This window comes from Oncorhynchus gorbuscha, linkage group LG25 (assembly GCF_021184085.1).
Source record: "Oncorhynchus gorbuscha isolate QuinsamMale2020 ecotype Even-year linkage group LG25, OgorEven_v1.0, whole genome shotgun sequence".
Taxonomy (NCBI): domain Eukaryota; kingdom Metazoa; phylum Chordata; class Actinopteri; order Salmoniformes; family Salmonidae; genus Oncorhynchus; species Oncorhynchus gorbuscha.
Genome location: NC_060197.1, coordinates 41,279,692 through 41,297,105, shown reverse-complemented (window position 1 = coordinate 41,297,105; position 17,414 = coordinate 41,279,692). Strand labels below are relative to the sequence as shown.

The window sequence follows — 17,414 nt, the reverse complement described above, 5'->3', positions numbered from 1 at the left end:
TCTGTGCTGATTATAGCAATTGTGCCGATTTCCACAGACCTGTGACCCTGAACCTGCAGGCTGATTACATAAGATGTTTGAAATGTTACAGTTACCTCAAAAGCGGCCACTGATGCGTTACTCATTTCAGGGTTGAATAAATTCTGTTGCATTAGTTTGTAAGATAACCGTAACATTAGGCTGTTTACGGTATAGCGGAAGTGATATTGAATTATGTTTGGTTGTCAACGCAACCAAATATCAACATTTGAAGGAAATGCATCAGTCTTTGCTACCGAGTCTTTTGCTTTAATTAAGAGTTTGTCTACAAATTAATAATTAACATGTTGGATTCACGACCCCATTTGGACCAAAAACCTGACTTAAAGACCAGGACTGAATCAAATACACTTTAAATGCACATTAAATATACAGTTTGATTTGATACCATTTTTGAAGGAGTAGTCCACTATTTTACAACTTGATTTTAAAAATGGTTCCTCACCCTGAAAAGGAGTCTATGGCCCAAGAGAAACAGTAATCCATGGAACAGCTCATTTTAAACAGCCACTACAAACTTCAGCTAACCTTAACCACCACAAGCTAACAATCAATGGGGTTGATGGGAGCATGAGCATGTACAAAAACAAATCAAATTGACCTAAAATCAACATATTTGGTTTTATGTTTTTCTCACATGCCCCTATCACTCCCATTGATTGTGAGCTTGTGGTTGCTATGGTTACATTTCATTTGCTCTGTTGAACCGACCCTTTGGAATGACTTCGATAGCAACAGTGAACCTATTGAGTGGAGATTTCTTAACAATCATTATCATGGGGTGGCAGGGTAGCCTAGTGGTTAGAGTGTAGAGGTGGCAGGGTAGCCTAGTGGTTAGAGTGTAGAGGCGGCAGGGTAGCCTAGTGGTTAGAGTGTGGAGGTGGCAGGGTAGCCTAGTGGTTAGAGTGTAGAGGCGGCAGGGTAGCCTAGTGGTTAGAGTGTAGAGGTGGCAGGGTAGCCTAGTGGTTAGAGTGTAGAGGTGGCAGGGTAGCCTAGTGGTTAGAGTGTAGAGGTGGCAGGGTAGCCTAGTGGTTAGAGTGTAGAGGTGGCAGGGTAGCCTAGTGGTTAGAGTGTAGAGGTGGCAGGGTAGCCTAGTGGTTAGAGTGTAGAGGTGGCAGGGTAGCCTAGTGGTTAGAGTGTAGAGGTGGCAGGGTAGCCTAGTGGTTAGAGTGTAGAGGTGGCAGGGTAGCCTAGTGGTTAGAGTGTAGAGGTGGCAGGGTAGCCTAGTGGTTAGAGTGTAGAGGTGGCAGGGTAGCCTAGTGGTTAGAGTGTAGAGGTGGCAGGGTAGCCTAGTGGTTAGAGTGTAGAGGTGGCAGGGTAGCCTAGTGGTTAGAGTGTAGAGGTGGCAGGGTAGCCTAGTGGTTAGAGTGTAGAGGTGGCAGGGTAGCCTAGTGGTTAGAGTGTAGAGGTGGCAGGGTAGCCTAGTGGTTAGAGTGTAGAGGTGGCAGGGTAGCCTAGTGGTTAGAGTGTAGAGGTGGCAGGGTAGCCTAGTGGTTAGAGTGTAGAGGTGGCAGGGTAGCCTAGTGGTTAGAGTGTAGAGGTGGCAGGGTAGCCTAGTGGTTAGAGTGTAGAGGTGGCAGGGTAGCCTAGTGGTTAGAGTGTAGAGGTGGCAGGGTAGCCTAGTGGTTAGAGTGTAGAGGTGGCAGGGTAGCCTAGTGGTTAGAGTGTAGAGGTGGCAGGGTAGCCTAGTGGTTAGAGTGTAGAGGTGGCAGGGTAGCCTAGTGGTTAGAGTGTAGAGGTGGCAGGGTAGCCTAGTGGTTAGAGTGTAGAGGGGGCAGGGTAGCCTAGTGGTTAGAGTGTAGAGGGGCAGGGTAGCCTAGTGGTTAGAGTGTAGAGGTGGCAGGGTAGCCTAGTGGTTAGAGTGTAGAGGTGGCAGGGTAGCCTAGTGGTTAGAGTGTAGAGGTGGCAGGGTAGCCTAGTGGTTAGAGTGTAGAGGTGGCAGGGTAGCCTAGTGGTTAGAGTGTAGAGGTGGCAGGGTAGCCTAGTGGTTAGAGTGTAGAGGTGGCAGGGTAGCCTAGTGGTTAGAGTGTAGAGGTGGCAGGGTAGCCTAGTGGTTAGAGTGTAGAGGTGGCAGGGTAGCCTAGTGGTTAGAGTGTAGAGGTGGCAGGGTAGCCTAGTGGTTAGAGTGTAGAGGTGGCAGGGTAGCCTAGTGGTTAGAGTGTAGAGGTGGCAGGGTAGCCTAGTGGTTAGAGTGTAGAGGTGGCAGGGTAGCCTAGTGGTTAGAGTGTAGAGGTGGCAGGGTAGCCTAGTGGTTAGAGTGTAGAGGTGGCAGGGTAGCCTAGTGGTTAGAGTGTAGAGGTGGCAGGGTAGCCTAGTGGTTAGAGTGTAGAGGTGGCAGGGTAGCCTAGTGGTTAGAGTGTAGAGGTGGCAGGGTAGCCTAGTGGTTAGAGTGTAGAGGTGGCAGGGTAGCCTAGTGGTTAGAGTGTAGAGGCGGCAGGGTAGCCTTTTATTAGAGTGTAGAGGTGAGCAGGGTAGCCTAGTGGTTAGAGTGTAGAGGTGGCAGGGTAGCCTAGTGGTTAGAGTGTAGAGGTGGCAGGGTAGCCTAGTGGTTAGAGTGTAGAGGTGGCAGGGTAGCCTAGTGGTTAGAGTGTAGAGGTGGCAGGGTAGCCTAGTGGTTAGAGTGTAGAGGTGGCAGGGTAGCCTAGTGGTTAGAGCGTTGGACTAGTAACCGAAAGGTTGAAGAACTATCAACATATTTTATTACCATGATGACATAATCCTGTGGTTGCAACTTTACCGTAAAACATCTCATGCCAAAATCATGGTGATTAAGTCCCCTTTTGCTGCTATAACAGCCTCCACTCTTCTGGGAAGGCTTTCCACTAGATGTTGGAACATTGCTGCGGGGACTTGCTTCCATTCAGCAATAAGAACATTTGTGAGGTCGGGCACTGATGTTGGGCGATTAGGCCTGACTCGCAGTTGCCGTTCCAATTCATCCCAAAGGTGTTCGATGGGGTTGTGGTCAGGGCTCGGTGCAGGCCAGTTAAGTTCTACCACAGCGATCTCAACAAACCGTTTCTCTATGGACCTCGCTTTGTGCACAAGGGGCATTGTCATGCTGAAACAGGAAAGGGCCTTCCACAAACCGTTGCCACAAAGACGGAAGCACAGAGTTGTCTAGAATGTCATTGTATGCTGTCGCGTTAATATTTCCCTTCACTGGCACCTAGGTGGCCTAGCCCGAACCATGAAAAACAGCCCCAGACCATTATTCATCCTCCACTAAACTTTACAGTTGACACTATGCATTGGGGCAGGTTAGTGTTCTCCTGGCATTAGCCAAGCCCAGATTCGTCCATTGGGCTGCCAGATGGTGAAAGGTCATTCAAGAGAACGTGTTTCCACCGCTGATGTTGCTTCCATAGGCAGTTTGGCACTCGGCCACTCGGCAGTGAGGGTTACAACAGAGGACAGACGCGCTACGTGCTTCAGCACTCCCGTTCTGTGAGCTTGTGTGGCCTACCACTTCTGTTGTTGCTCCGAGACGTTTCCACTTCTCAATAAGAGTAATTACAGTTGACCGGGGACAGCTCTAGCAGGGCAGATATTTGACGAACTGACTTGTTGGAAAGGTGGCATCCTATGACGCTGCCACGTTGAAAAGTCACTGAGCTCTTCAGTAAAACCACTCTACTGCTAATGTTTTGTCAATGGAGATTGCATGTCCGTGTGCTCGATTTTATACACCCGTTAGCAAAAGGGGTGTTCACATACTTTTCCATATCTAGTGTAGATGTGACCACTTACATTGAAACAACGTTGATTTAACCAGTGTGTGCCCAGTGGGTAACCTCTGAACTGAAGGTAGAGTTGCATCAAAGATGGATTATTCAGCCCCCTACAAGGCTGTTACCATGTTTATGCATACTTTAAGTCCTTCAGGTCCTCCAATGTAAAATACATATAAAGACAGTTCATTTCACACGTAATTGTCACTTTTTTTATTTCTTGTGTTTGTTTTTTTTATATGCCAATATAGCAACTTTTTTCTTGTTTTTTTTCCTTTAAATGACATGGAATTTCAATATGTACAAAAAAAAAAAAACAACCAATCATAATGTTATCAAAAAAACAGTCCCCTTGTTTCACGTTATTGCTAAAAATGTTACAAACTGCACAGATTTCTACCATCAGCAAACCCTTCGATCGCTGAGTATACTACCACTGGCTGACCCCTCTGTGTTTACCATTAATGGAACATTACACACAGAGACAGAGAGAAAGGTGGAGACAGAGTGTGTGTGAAAGGATGCGCGAGGGGGACAAGATAAGAAATGGGACTGCAGCGAAGTTAAGCGTGCAGAGCTAAGAGAGTGAAGTCAAAACGTAGGTGCAGAGAGACACAGAGGAGAGGGAAACATTACTACTCCATAATGCAGCCAGCCAATCGTCTCGAGGAGTATTCAAGGCAGAGTGTGTCAGAGAAGGGCTCCTCCAACACGGCTTTTCATTTATTTAAAGCTGCTTCTCGCTCTGTCCTGTTTAGCAGTGCATGACAAATCTATGTTATAAAAAGACATTTGGCATATTAGAGGATACATACATACGTTGTTCAGAGCTCATTAACCCCCCCCCCCAAAAAACAGCTGCTTTTGGAAGAAAACAAAAAATACGACTGACAAAATTAAAACCGATTGCAAGTACAGTATGTACACAGTATTTGCAAAAAGCTTCACACAAGGTTAAGAGAGTATTTTACCAGGTTAATCGTTTGTCCAGATTCTAAAAAGGCATGTAACAACATTCCACCCCTGTAAGAGAGAACTGCCTTCTCCTTGTTGAGTAAAACGTGAGAACTGATGCTTTTCTTGACCGTGAAAACAAACAACTTAATTGGACTAGTGCCGTTGCTAACTAGCATAGCTGGTCCCATTGTTGAAAAGAGTTATGGGATATTAGAAACCAAAAACCCCAAAGCAGAAAGACAGCTGACTGGAGAACGATTCAGGCAGGCGTTTCCCGAACTCACTTCTCCCAGCTGACATCCTGAAAACACCGAGCAAACCCCAAAAAGATTCAGCGACCACCTTATTGACATGACAATAGAGTGAAGGGTTTGGAAAAGGCCATGTAGCTTTTCTCGTTGTTGTGTAATTCCATAGTAAGGTGATAGGTGACAAAGCTCATGTTGGTTCCATGCTGCAAACTACTCAATTCAGGTTGATCGCACCCATTTCTTGAATGAATTAAAAACATAAAAACAACTGTTTGCTGGACCGACAGCAACTGACCTTTTGTAAATCGACTCCCGGCGCCAAAGTAGGCAGCAAAGGCAGTAATGACCTTATTTCTTTATCATAAAATAAAACAAAAACGGGGAAACTTTATACAATAATAAAAAAGATATTGTCAATGTTACACTGTTTACATTAACATCAATGGCTGAAGAAACAGGTAGGTGGTGGTTGGGAAGGGGGGGGCAGAAGCATCCCATCTGTTACGATTGTATTTTTAGAGGAAACTTGGCACTTTTTTGTTCCCTTTTATTACATGCATTTGACTGTTAAACGGGAACATGATGAGAGAGGCCTGTAATACTTGTTCATTAAAAACATATTCAAGCTTCAGCGTCATAGTTCTTCCTGGAAGAGCATATCGTCCCACTGTAACACACTGGGATCAAACTATTGATCGTTGATCGTCTTCTTCAGCCACATGTTATTGTGTCAGAGAAATAATCACTTGTTTTATATTTGGATCAAAATCAGAAGATGGCCAACCAACCTGGCCAACCAACCTGGCCAACCAACCTGGCCAACCAACCTGGCCTACCAACCTGGCCTACCAACCTGGCCTACCAACCTGGCCTACCAACCTGAACCAACCAACCGAACCAACCAACCTGAACCAACCAACCTGGCCTACCAACCTGAACCAACCAACCTGGCCTACCAACCTGAACCAACCAACCTGGCCTACCAACCTGAACCAACCAACCTGGCCTACCAACCTGAACCAACCAACCTGGCCTACCAACCTGGCCTACCAACCTGGCCTACCAACCTGGCCTACCAAAAGTCCATCTTTACAAGAACGTTGATTGTTTTTGAACATGAACAGTGTACACACGCACAAACACACGTTGAAACGGAACGAGTTTCGCTCACCGATCCGTTGTTACAGACTTTACAGCAGATCGTGAGCACACACACACAAACAAGCTGGTGAAGTAGGTGGTCAGGCAAACCTCGAGAGACACGACCTGTATACTATTGCTGTACGTTTCTCTAAATATACATCTCCAATGATACAGCCTACATCTAGAAGGCCTTGTTACTGTTAACAGAAGACTCGATCACCATAAGTACATTGGCTACTTTCAGACAGTGACGTAATTGTTTTGTTCGGGTCAAAAACCACAGGACGTTAGTTAAAAGGCTTTTAAATGAGTCACAGTGCTTGCAAGACAATGTCTCTAAAACGGAGAAAGCACGAGTGCTGTGATGAAGTAGACATATACAGTATCGGTCAAAAATGTTATAACACCTACTCATTCAAGGTTCTCATTTAAAAGAAAAATGTATTACTATTTTATACATTGTAGAATAATTGTGAAGAAATCAAAACAATGAAAAAAAAACACATGTAGTAACCAACAAAGTGTTAAATCAAAATATATTTCAGATTCTTCAAAGTATCCACCCTTTGCCTTGATGACAGCTTTGCACTCTCTTGGCATTCTCTCAACCAGCTTCATGAAGTAGTCACCTGGAATGCATTTCAATTAACAGGTGTGCCTTCTTAAAAGTTCATTTGTGGAATTTCTTTCCCTTTTAATGCATTTGAGCCAATCAGTTGTGTTGTGACAGGCTAGCGGTGGTATACAGAAGACAGCCCTATTTGGTAAAAGACCATCATTACTTTAAGACATGAAGGTCAGTCAACGCAGACAATTTAAAGAACTTTGGAAGTCGCAAAATCCATCAAACAGGATCGCCACAGGAAAAGAAAACCCAGAGTTACCTCTGCTGCAGAGGTGAAGTTCATTAGAGTTACCAGCCTCAGAAACCGGCAATTAACTGCACCTCGGATTGCACCTCAGAGTTCAAGTAACAGACACATCTCAACATCAACTGTTCAGAGGAGACTGTGTGAATCAGGCCTTCATGGTCGAATTGCTGCAAAGAAACCACTACTAAAAAGGACACCAATAAGAAGAAGAGACTTGCTTGGGCCGAGAAACACGAGCAATGGATATTAGACTGGTGGAAATCTGTTCTTTGGTCTGGAGTTCAAATTTGAGATATTTGGTTCCAACCGCCGTGTTTTTGTGAGACATAGAGTAGGTGAACGGATGATCTCTGCTGCGATATGACATCTGGTTTGCGCTTAGTGGGACTATGATTTGTTTTTCAACAGGACAATGACCCAACACAGCTCCAGGCTGTGTAACGGCTATTTGACCCAAGAAGGAGAGTGATGGTTTGCTGCATCAGATGACCTGGCCTCCACAATAACACAACCTCAACCCAATTGAGATGGTTTGGGATTAGTTGGACCGCAGAGTGGAGAAAAAGCAGCCAATGTGGGAACTCCTTCAAGACTGTTGGAAAAGCATTCCTCATGAAGCTGGTTGAGAGAATGCCAAGAGTGTCCAAAGCTGTCATCAAGGCAAAGGGTGGCTATTTTGAAGAATCTCAAATATAAAATACTGTTTTGGTTACTACATGATTCCATGTGTTATTTCATAGCTTTGATGTCTTCACTATTATTCTACAATGTAGAAAACAATTGTATTTTTAATTAAGAAAAACCCTTGAATGAGTAGGTGTGTCCAAACTTTTGACTGGTGCTGTATGTGTTGTACTTTTACACTGAACAGAGTTTGTTTTAACAACAAATCTCCCAGAACGCTGGTCGTATGTCTGACAGTGTGTTTTTGAAGCAGTGACACAAAGATAACCCATAATGCTATGTTGTCCAATGAAAGAACTTCCTGTAACGAGTCCGGGTGAAAAATATTACAGGTTAGGACAACGTAATAATTCCATTGGGCAGCGTTAGAAAACAAACAACTTAATTGGACTAGCGCCGTTGCTAACTAGCATAGCGGGTCCCATTGTTGAAAAGAGTTATGGGATATTAGAATCCCCTTTGTCATCTTCAACCTAGTAATGAGCAGAGATAAGACCCGACTGTCCCCCCCCCCCACCACCACACAGATTTGTTGTAGTTACGTAAATGAAAAGGGCAGGTCGTTGGAAGAGTAATGTTACTCTCTGACATTTAAGTGAGCGGTAAAGGCCACATCAAATTGGAAGTGTCTGTCTTTTCGGTTTTCTAAAAACCAACGAAAGTTTTAAATGCCACCAGAACTATACACAGGAAGACACCAAGGCCCGGAAACACAATATACTGACAGATTTGAAGACGTCGCGGGACACTTCTACAGCAACATGATATCAACTTTGGATATGTGACATGATTTTAGTTGACTGTAATAATACTACTGTACTAAGGCTACTGACTAGACTCATTAAATGTGAAAATGACAAACTATTTTGTAACTGGAAGTCCAGTTTTTAGTTTTTTTTAAAACATTTTAAATAAAATGGAAGAATTCACGTCACCATGGCTCCATGTGTGATGTGCAGACATTGTACTTTCCAAAGGAAACGTAGCTTGTAGCGAACAGAGTATTGCAGGCAAGGCAGAGGCGTTGCTTAAAGCTTTTCTTTTTAAAGACTTCATTTAAAAAAAACAATGAGAATACAAAAATTAGGCCCGCTGAGGTTACTCCCTAACACAAACAAACCATTGGTTAGGTAAAAAATAAAAAATAAATCCCAAGACTAGCAAAGTATCAAAAATTCAACGTTCCGTCAAAAAGACTGAAAGAAGCAGGCATTTGATGGAGACAAGAAGTAAAGGTAGCTATAATACACATGCCAGGTCGGGATTTGGACAACATAAAAAAAGCCCAAAGCTCAGAGGAAGAGAATAGAAACTATTTGGTAACAAAAGTGTACTATACGGTTTCATACAAAACAGGTGAAAATGTACCTTTACTGAAGCTTATGCAAGATCCTTGGTCCACAAAAACGATGGCATCGTCATGACATTATGACATCATATTCCCAGTATGTCCACTCCTCGCTCTCCCTCCAAAAACAATACGTTTCCTCCCTTTACAGTAACATAGACGACTAACGAGACAAAAAAAAGAGGGGGGGGGGAATGAACAGAGGGGGGGGGGGGGGCGCACAAAATCAACCTTGTAGTTAATGTACTATACATGTGGTGGATGTATAGTTGTTGTGGTGTCCGTTCAAGACACTGGCGCACTGAGCCAATAGGAACTCCCTGTTACACAGCTCCAACACCATAAACCGACAGGCATGTCCTTTACGAACCACAAGAGGGCAGCGGCGAGGAGTTCACACAGTTTCTCTTATTTCCGCTGGTTGACCACTTTTAACATAGGAACTACCTTTGAATTCCTCCTTTTTCCGTCCGATCAATTTTCAATTTCAGCTTCTTTTGAAATCCCAAATCAATATGCAGCACTTTTAGAGAGTCAGTTTACTTCATAGTCTTTTTACCATGTGGTACATTTTGCTCTCGAGGCATATTGTGTGCGTGTATAAGTGTGTGTGTATAAGTGTGTGTGTGTGTGTTTGTGTTAGGACACCACGGCTGCAACCGTGGAAGAGGATGTGACTCCTGCGTTGTTGGGGCCGTAGCTGTTGTTAGCGTCGCTGTTGTTAGCGCTGTTGCTGCTAGCCGTTAAAAGGCGGTCGCTGCCCGCCCGTAGGATGGCTCCGGCAGCGTTGCAGTGTGGCCGCGGGCCAGGCTCCGGCGTGTAGGTGAAGGTGAGCGTGGTGGAGTAGATGATGCCGTCGTTTCGCACCAGCGTGACGGGAACCTGCACCGGCTGACGTACCCAGCGCCAGCCCTCGCGGAACGCAGAGATGTCGGGAACCACGCACAGCATGCTCTCCGCACACCTACACCAGCAAGCAGAGAGGAGAGAGTCAGACAGGCTTGACTCTAGCTATTTGGGTTGAATCCCTCACAGTGTGCCGACCTCACTGTTGACTAAAGAAACAAAAAGAAAAGGTCAGTCATGTAAAGATCCCACGTCGGTTGAGTATTGTCTTTCATGGTCCTTCGAGCATTTGAACAAATGACAAGTATACCCCACTGATAACATGGATCCATCAAGCACTAATGTGAGGGTTGTGTTCTCCATAGTGTCTATGATTGACGACTACAAAAACAGTCCTGTAAAATCTCACTACGATACACACATCACCCACAAATAGGTCAAATGGGGATCGCGGCGTTCTCAGTCAACATTAGGGCCACTTACACGCCATTCTGCAGCAGACAACAACCTCAACGTTTCACACCCGGCTTCTCCCAGCGGGGTTTTAAATCCAGGGTGAATCCTACCGTTTATTACACATTAAACCATGGAGCTCTTTCATCTGATCTAAAGACCTCTCTCTCCACCTCCATGGGTGGCAGACATAAACACTGGGATCGCTAATTCATCTAGAAAATTCAACATCAAAAAGGAAAAACGGTACCTTTTGAAGAATGTTTGGCCATAGCCTAAAGGGTGTGCTTTGAAAATGGAAATATCTGAGCCTAAATTGAATTCACGTTTGTTCAGTTGGTACTCATTAGCAGAACATTGCTTTGACTTGGATCAAAGCACGGCTGTAATCTGTCTGGGTTATCCCCTGGTTAGTACTCATATAGAGATTATAATGAGTAACAAGGTCAGACTGAGTAGGAACATCCCCTTCCCCTCTCCCCAGAAAGGTGTCTCGCATAGATAAAACAAATTCATCGTTTTGAGGCCGTTTCAGTTTGACTTTAATAGAATGAAGTAGTGTTTCTGATTCTAAATTCTTTCTGTCTGGTCAAGCTACGGTATTCTGTCTGGTCAAGCTACAGTATTCTGCCTGGTCAAGCTACGGTATTCTGCCTGGTCAAGCTACGGTATTCTGCCTGGTCAAGCTACGGTATTCTGCCTGGTCAAGCTACGGTATTCTGCCTGGTCAAGCTACAGTATTCTGCCTGGTCAAGCTACGGTATTCTGTCTGGTCAAGCTACAGTATTCTGCCTGGTCAAGCTACAGTATTCTGCCTGGTCAAGCTACAGTATTCTGCCTGGTCAAGCTACGGTATTCTGCCTGGTCAAGCTACGGTATTCTGTCTGGTCAAGCTACAGTATTCTGTCTGGTCAAGCTACAGTATTCTGTCTGGTCAAGCTACAGTATTCTGTCTGGTCAAGCTACAGTATTCTGTCTGGTCAAGCTACAGTATTCTGTCTGGTCAAGCTACAGTATTCTGTCTGGTCAAGCTACAGTATTCTGTCTGGTCAAGCTACAGTATTCTGTCTGGTCAAGCTACAGTATTCTGTCTGGTCAAGCTACAGTATTCTGTCTGGTCAAGCTACAGTATTCTGTCTGGTCAAGCTACAGTATTCTGTCTGGTCAAGCTACAGTATTCTGTCTGGTCAAGCTACAGTATTCTGTCTGGTCAAGCTACAGTATTCTGTCTGGTCAAGCTACAGTATTCTGTCTGGTCAAGCTACAGTATTCTGTCTGGTCAAGCTACAGTATTCTGCCTGGTCAAGCTACAGTATTCTGCCTGGTCAAGCTACAGTATTCTGTCTGGTCAAGCTACAGTATTCTGTCTGGTCAAGCTACAGTATTCTGTCTGGTCAAGCTACAGTATTCTGTCTGGTCAAGCTACAGTATTCTGTCTGGTCAAGCTACAGTATTCTGTCTGGTCAAGCTACAGTATTCTGTCTGGTCAAGCTACAGTATTCTGTCTGGTCAAGCTACAGTATTCTGTCTGGTCAAGCTACAGTATTCTGTCTGGTCAAGCTACAGTATTCTGTCTGGTCAAGCTACAGTATTCTGTCTGGTCAAGCTACAGTATTCTGTCTGGTCAAGCTACAGTATTCTGTCTGGTCAAGCTACAGTATTCTGTCTGGTCAAGCTACAGTATTCTGTCTGGTCAAGCTACAGTATTCTGTCTGGTCAAGCTACAGTATTCTGTCTGGTCAAGCTACAGTATTCTGCCTGGTCAAGCTACAGTATTCTGCCTGGTCAAGCTACAGTATTCTGTCTGGTCAAGCTACAGTATTCTGTCTGGTCAAGCTACAGTATTCTGTCTGGTCAAGCTACAGTATTCTGTCTGGTCAAGCTACAGTATTGAGCCACAGTTGAGAGGAGCAGCGAGGTGTGTCTGTCAGTACCTGTACATGGTCTCTGCCTCCACGTCTCCGAACCAGACCCTCAGGTTTGAGGTGAAGTTCTGTCCCGTCAGCTCCAGCATGGCCACATCCCCACCCCCGTTTAGCTAAACACACACACACAAACACACAAAATAGAACAAAAGCATAAATGTTTTTGTGTTGTTGACAGAGGAAGAGATGGAATCTGGTAAAGGGACTAAAGGGTGTTTGTTTGGAGCACTGCAAGAGGAACAAATGGTTGTTTATAATAGGAATGGAGTGTGGATGTGGCCTGTGTGTGCATGCATATCTGTGTGTGTCCCTCTCTAACCTGTAAGCTCTCGACTCCAGGCACGGGGGTGACAGGCGAGTGGACGGGGCCCATGCCCTCGTAGAAGGTGTACTCAGCCTTGTCTGTACTGATGATTGTCCAGGACGCTCCGTCGTTGATCATCTCTTTGTTTGGTTCCTTTGGGCATGGAGTGGCCTGGGGGACACACACACAGACAGACAGACAGACACACACAGACAGACACACACACAAGTTAAAGGGAGCTGCTAGCGCTTCACCATATTTCAGATATAGATCGATAAATAAATGAACATAGCTGTGTGTTATGAATCTTGGTTTAGTTGTTTCTATGGTGATCTCTGATGTAGAGATAACACCTCCACAAGGAGCCCATCACCGTAACGCTATATTAACTCTCACTCTAATCCGTCATCTATCGAAGACGGAATCCAAAAGGGGAAGAATAACCTCTTAGCAAAACAAAGACTGTGAATAAATCCAGCAAGGGTAGCCTAGTGGTTAGAGCGTTGGACTAGTAACCGAAAGGTTGCAAGTTCAAACCCCTGAGCTGACAAGGTACAAATCTGTCGTTCTGCCCCTGAATTTTTTTTTATTTTAATTATTATTATTTATCCTTTATTTAACTAGGCAATTCTTTATTACAAATGACGGCCTACCCAGGCCAAACCCAGACGAAGCTGGGCCAATTGCAATTGCCCTAAGGGACTCCAAAACACGGCCGGATGTGATTCAGCCTGGATTCGAACCAGGGACTGTAGTGTTGTCTCTTGCATTGAGATGCAGTTCCTTACACACCTGCACCACTCAGGAGAATTTGAAGATTGTAAACTGGGTATTACCGTAGGAACCAACTAATGTTCACCATCCAAGAATACATTTTCTCACAAGATCATTCTGATTCTGTTACTGCAAATATGGGGTCAATTTAAGTAGTCTCAACATGTAATGAAGGTAGTCTCAACATGTAATGAAGGTGGTCTCAACATGTAATGAAGGTGGTCTCAACATGTAATGAAGGTGGTCTCAACATGTAATGAAGGTAGTCTCAACATGTAATGAAGGTGGTCTCAACATGTAATGAAGGTGGTCTCAACATGTAATGAAGGTGGTCTCAACATGTAATGAAGGTGGTCTCAACATGTAATGAAGGTAGTCTCAACATGTAATGAAGGTGGTCTCAACATGTAATGAAGGTGGTCTCAACATGTAATGAAGGTGGTCTCAACATGTAATGAAGGTAGTCTCAACATGTAATGAAGGTGGTCTCAACATGTAATGAAGGTGGTCTCAACATGTAATGAAGGTGGTCTCAACATGTAATGAAGGTGGTCTCAACATGTAATGAAGGTGGTCTCAACATGTAATGAAGGTGGTCTCAACATGTAATGAAGGTGGTCTCAACATGTAATGAAGGTGGTCTCAACATGTAATGAAGGTAGTCTCAACGCATAATGGAAGGTAGTCTCAACATGTAATGAAGGTGGTCTCAACGCATAATGGAAGGTAGTCTCAACATGTAATGAAGGTGGTCTCAACATGTAATGAAGGTGGTCTCAACATGTAATGAAGGTGGTCTCAACATGTAATGAAGGTGGTCTCAACATGTAATGAAGGTGGTCTCAACATGTAATGAAGGTGGTCTCAACATGTAATGAAGGTAGTCTCAACGCATAATGGAAGGTAGTCTCAACATGTAATGAAGGTGGTCTCAACATGTAATGAAGGTGGTCTCAACATGTAATGAAGGTGGTCTCAACATGTAATGAAGGTGGTCTCAACATGTAATGAAGGTAGTCTCAACATGTAATGAAGGTGGTCTCAACATGTAATGAAGGTGGTCTCAACATGTAATGAAGGTGGTCTCAACATGTAATGAAGGTGGTCTCAACGCATAATGGAAGGTAGTCTCAACATGTAATGAAGGTGGTCTCAACATGTAATGAAGGTGGTCTCAACATGTAATGAAGGTGGTCTCAACATGTAATGAAGGTGGTCTCAACATGTAATGAAGGTGGTCTCAACATGTAATGAAGGTGGTCTCAACGCATAATGGAAGGTAGTCTCAACATGTAATGAAGGTGGTCTCAACGCATAATGGAAGGTAGTCTCAACATGTAATGAAGGTGGTCTCAACGCATAATGGAAGGTAGTCTCAACATGTAATGAAGGTAGTCTCAACATGTAATGAAGGTGGTCTCAACATGTAATGAAGGTGGTCTCAACGCATAATGGAAGGTAGTCTCAACATGTAATGAAGGTGGTCTCAACATGTAATGAAGGTAGTCTCAACATGTAATGAAGGTGGTCTCAACGCATAATGGAAGGTAGTCTCAACATGTAATGAAGGTGGTCTCAACATGTAATGAAGGTGGTCTCAACATGTAATGAAGGTAGTCTCAACATGTAATGAAGGTAGTCTCAACATGTAATGAAGGTGGTCTCAACATGTAATGAAGGTGGTCTCAACATGTAATGAAGGTGGTCTCAACGCATAATGGAAGGTAGTCTCAACATGTAATGAAGGTGGTCTCAACATGTAATGAAGGTAGTCTCAACATGTAATGAAGGTGGTCTCAACATAATGGAAGGTAGTCTCAACATGTAATGAAGGTGGTCTCAACATGTAATGAAGGTGGTCTCAACATGTAATGAAGGTAGTCTCAACATGTAATGAAGGTAGTCTCAACATGTAATGAAGGTGGTCTCAACATGTAATGAAGGTGGTCTCAACATGTAATGAAGGTGGTCTCAACATGTAATGAAGGTGGTCTCAACATGTAATGAAGGTAGTCTCAACGCATAATGGAAGGTAGTCTCAACATGTAATGAAGGTGGTCTCAACATGTAATGAAGGTAGTCTCAACATGTAATGAAGGTGGTCTCAACGCATAATGGAAGGTAGTCTCAACATGTAATGAAGGTGGTCTCAACATGTAATGAAGGTGGTCTCAACATGTAATGAAGGTGGTCTCAACATGTAATGAAGGTGGTCTCAACGCATAATGGAAGGTAGTCTCAACATGTAATGAAGGTGGTCTCAACATGTAATGAAGGTGGTCTCAACGCATAATGGAAGGTAGTCTCAACATGTAATGAAGGTGGTCTCAACATGTAATGAAGGTGGTCTCAACGCATAATGGAAGGTAGTCTCAACATGTAATGAAGGTAGTCTCAACATGTAATGAAGGTGGTCTCAACATGTAATGAAGGTGGTCTCAACGCATAATGGAAGGTAGTCTCAACATGTAATGAAGGTGGTCTCAACGCATAATGGAAGGTAGTCTCAACATGTAATGAAGGTAGTCTCAACATGTAATGAAGGTGGTCTCAACGCATAATGGAAGGTAGTCTCAACATGTAATGGAAGGTGGTCTCAACATGTAATGAAGGTGGTCTCAACGCATAATGGAAGGTAGTCTCAACATGTAATGAAGGTGGTCTCAACGCATAATGGAAGGTAGTGTCTCACTCACTTGAAACTGTATGATCCTCTCTTGGGAAAGGCACAGGTACATCCGCTCTGTGTCCTTCAGGTAGAATGAACACTTGTGCAGCTGGGAGACGGGGTCGTCTGCATCCAACAAGGCCGTCTGCTTGTCCACCTTACGGATGATCTGACACACACAGACAGGCTGGTGTTTAGGGTTTAGTTGCTTAGAGCTCAGTGTGTGTGTGTTGGTAAAAGAGAAATAGTGAGAATATTAACATAAAAAAGACATACAAGACAGAAAAATAAAGAGTTCTGTAGGAAAAATGGAGAGAGGAGAGAAACATGGAGAGAGGAGAGAAACATGGAGAGAGGAGAGAAACAGGGAGAGAGGAGAGAAACATGGAGAGAGGAGAGAAACATGGAGAGAGGAGAGAAACAGGGAGAGAGGAGAGAAACATGGGAGAGAGGGAGAGAAACATGGAGAGAGGAGAGAAACATGGAGAGAGGAGAGAAAACATGGAGAGAGGAGAGAAACAGGGAGAGAGGAGAGAAACAGGGAGAGAGGAGAGAAACAGGGAGAGAGGAGAGAAACAGGGAGAGAGGAGAGAAACATGGAGAGAGGAGAGAAACATGGAGAGAGGAGAGAAACATGGAGAGAGGAGAGAAACATGGAGAGAGGAGAGAAACATGGAGAGAGGAGAGAAACATGGAGAGAGAGGAGGAGAAAAACATGGAGAGAGGAGAGAAACATGGAGAGAGGAGAGAAACATGGAGAGAGGAGAGAAACATGGAGAGAGGAGAGAAACATGGAGAGAGGAGAGAAACATGGAGAGAGGAGAGAAACATGGAGAGAGGAGAGAAACATGGAGAGAGAAACAGGAGAGAAACATGGAGAGAGGAGAGAAACATGGAGAGAGGAGAGAAACATGGAGAGAGGAGAGAAACATGGAGAGAGGAGAGAAACATGGAGAGAGGAGAGAAACATGGAGAGAGAGAGAAACAGGGAGAGAGGAGAGAGAAACAGGGAGAGAGGAGAGAAACAGGGAGAGAGGAGAGAAACAGGGAGAGAGGAGAGAAACATGGAGAGAGGAGAGAAACATGGAGAGAGGAGAGAAACATGGAGAGAGGAGAGAAACATGGAGAGAGGAGAAACAGAAACAGGGAGAGAGAGGAGAGAAACATGGAGAGAGGAGAGAAACATGGAGAGAGGAGAGAAACATGGAGAGAGGAGAGAAACATGGAGAGAGGAGAGAAACATGGAGAGAGGAGAGAAACATGGAGAGAGGAGAGAAACAGGGAGAGAGGGGAGAGAAACATGGAGAGAGGAGAGAAACATGGAGAGAGGAGAGAAAAATGGAGAGAGGAGAGAAACATGGAGAGAGGAGAGAAACATGGAGAGAGGAGAGAAACAGGGAGAGAGGAGAGAAACATGGA

At 44.3% G+C, this 17,414-nt stretch overlaps 1 protein-coding gene and 1 long non-coding RNA gene across 2 annotated transcripts in view; both read right to left on the bottom strand.

The window, feature by feature from the left end:
* Window positions 1–3,968: 3,968 nt before the first annotated feature.
* LOC124014013 lies at window positions 3,969–6,686 on the bottom strand. The gene is made up of 2 exons (XR_006834949.1): window positions 6,033–6,686; window positions 3,969–5,857 (listed from the first exon to the last, which is right to left on the bottom strand). It is a non-coding gene; the product is annotated as an uncharacterized LOC124014013 (long non-coding RNA).
* Window positions 6,687–7,725: 1,039 nt separating this feature from the next.
* rbpjb (recombination signal binding protein for immunoglobulin kappa J region b) overlaps window positions 7,726–17,414 on the bottom strand; it is a 102,693-nt gene continuing 93,004 nt past the window's right edge. Inside the window, exons 8-11 of the mRNA XM_046328943.1 lie at window positions 16,024–16,164; window positions 12,569–12,724; window positions 12,259–12,362; window positions 7,726–9,989 (exon numbers count right to left, since the gene is read on the bottom strand). Of these exons, the coding sequence (XP_046184899.1) occupies window positions 9,665–9,989; window positions 12,259–12,362; window positions 12,569–12,724; window positions 16,024–16,164 (726 nt within the window). The 3' untranslated portion in view covers window positions 7,726–9,664. The remainder of the gene's footprint in view (window positions 9,990–12,258; window positions 12,363–12,568; window positions 12,725–16,023; window positions 16,165–17,414) is intronic.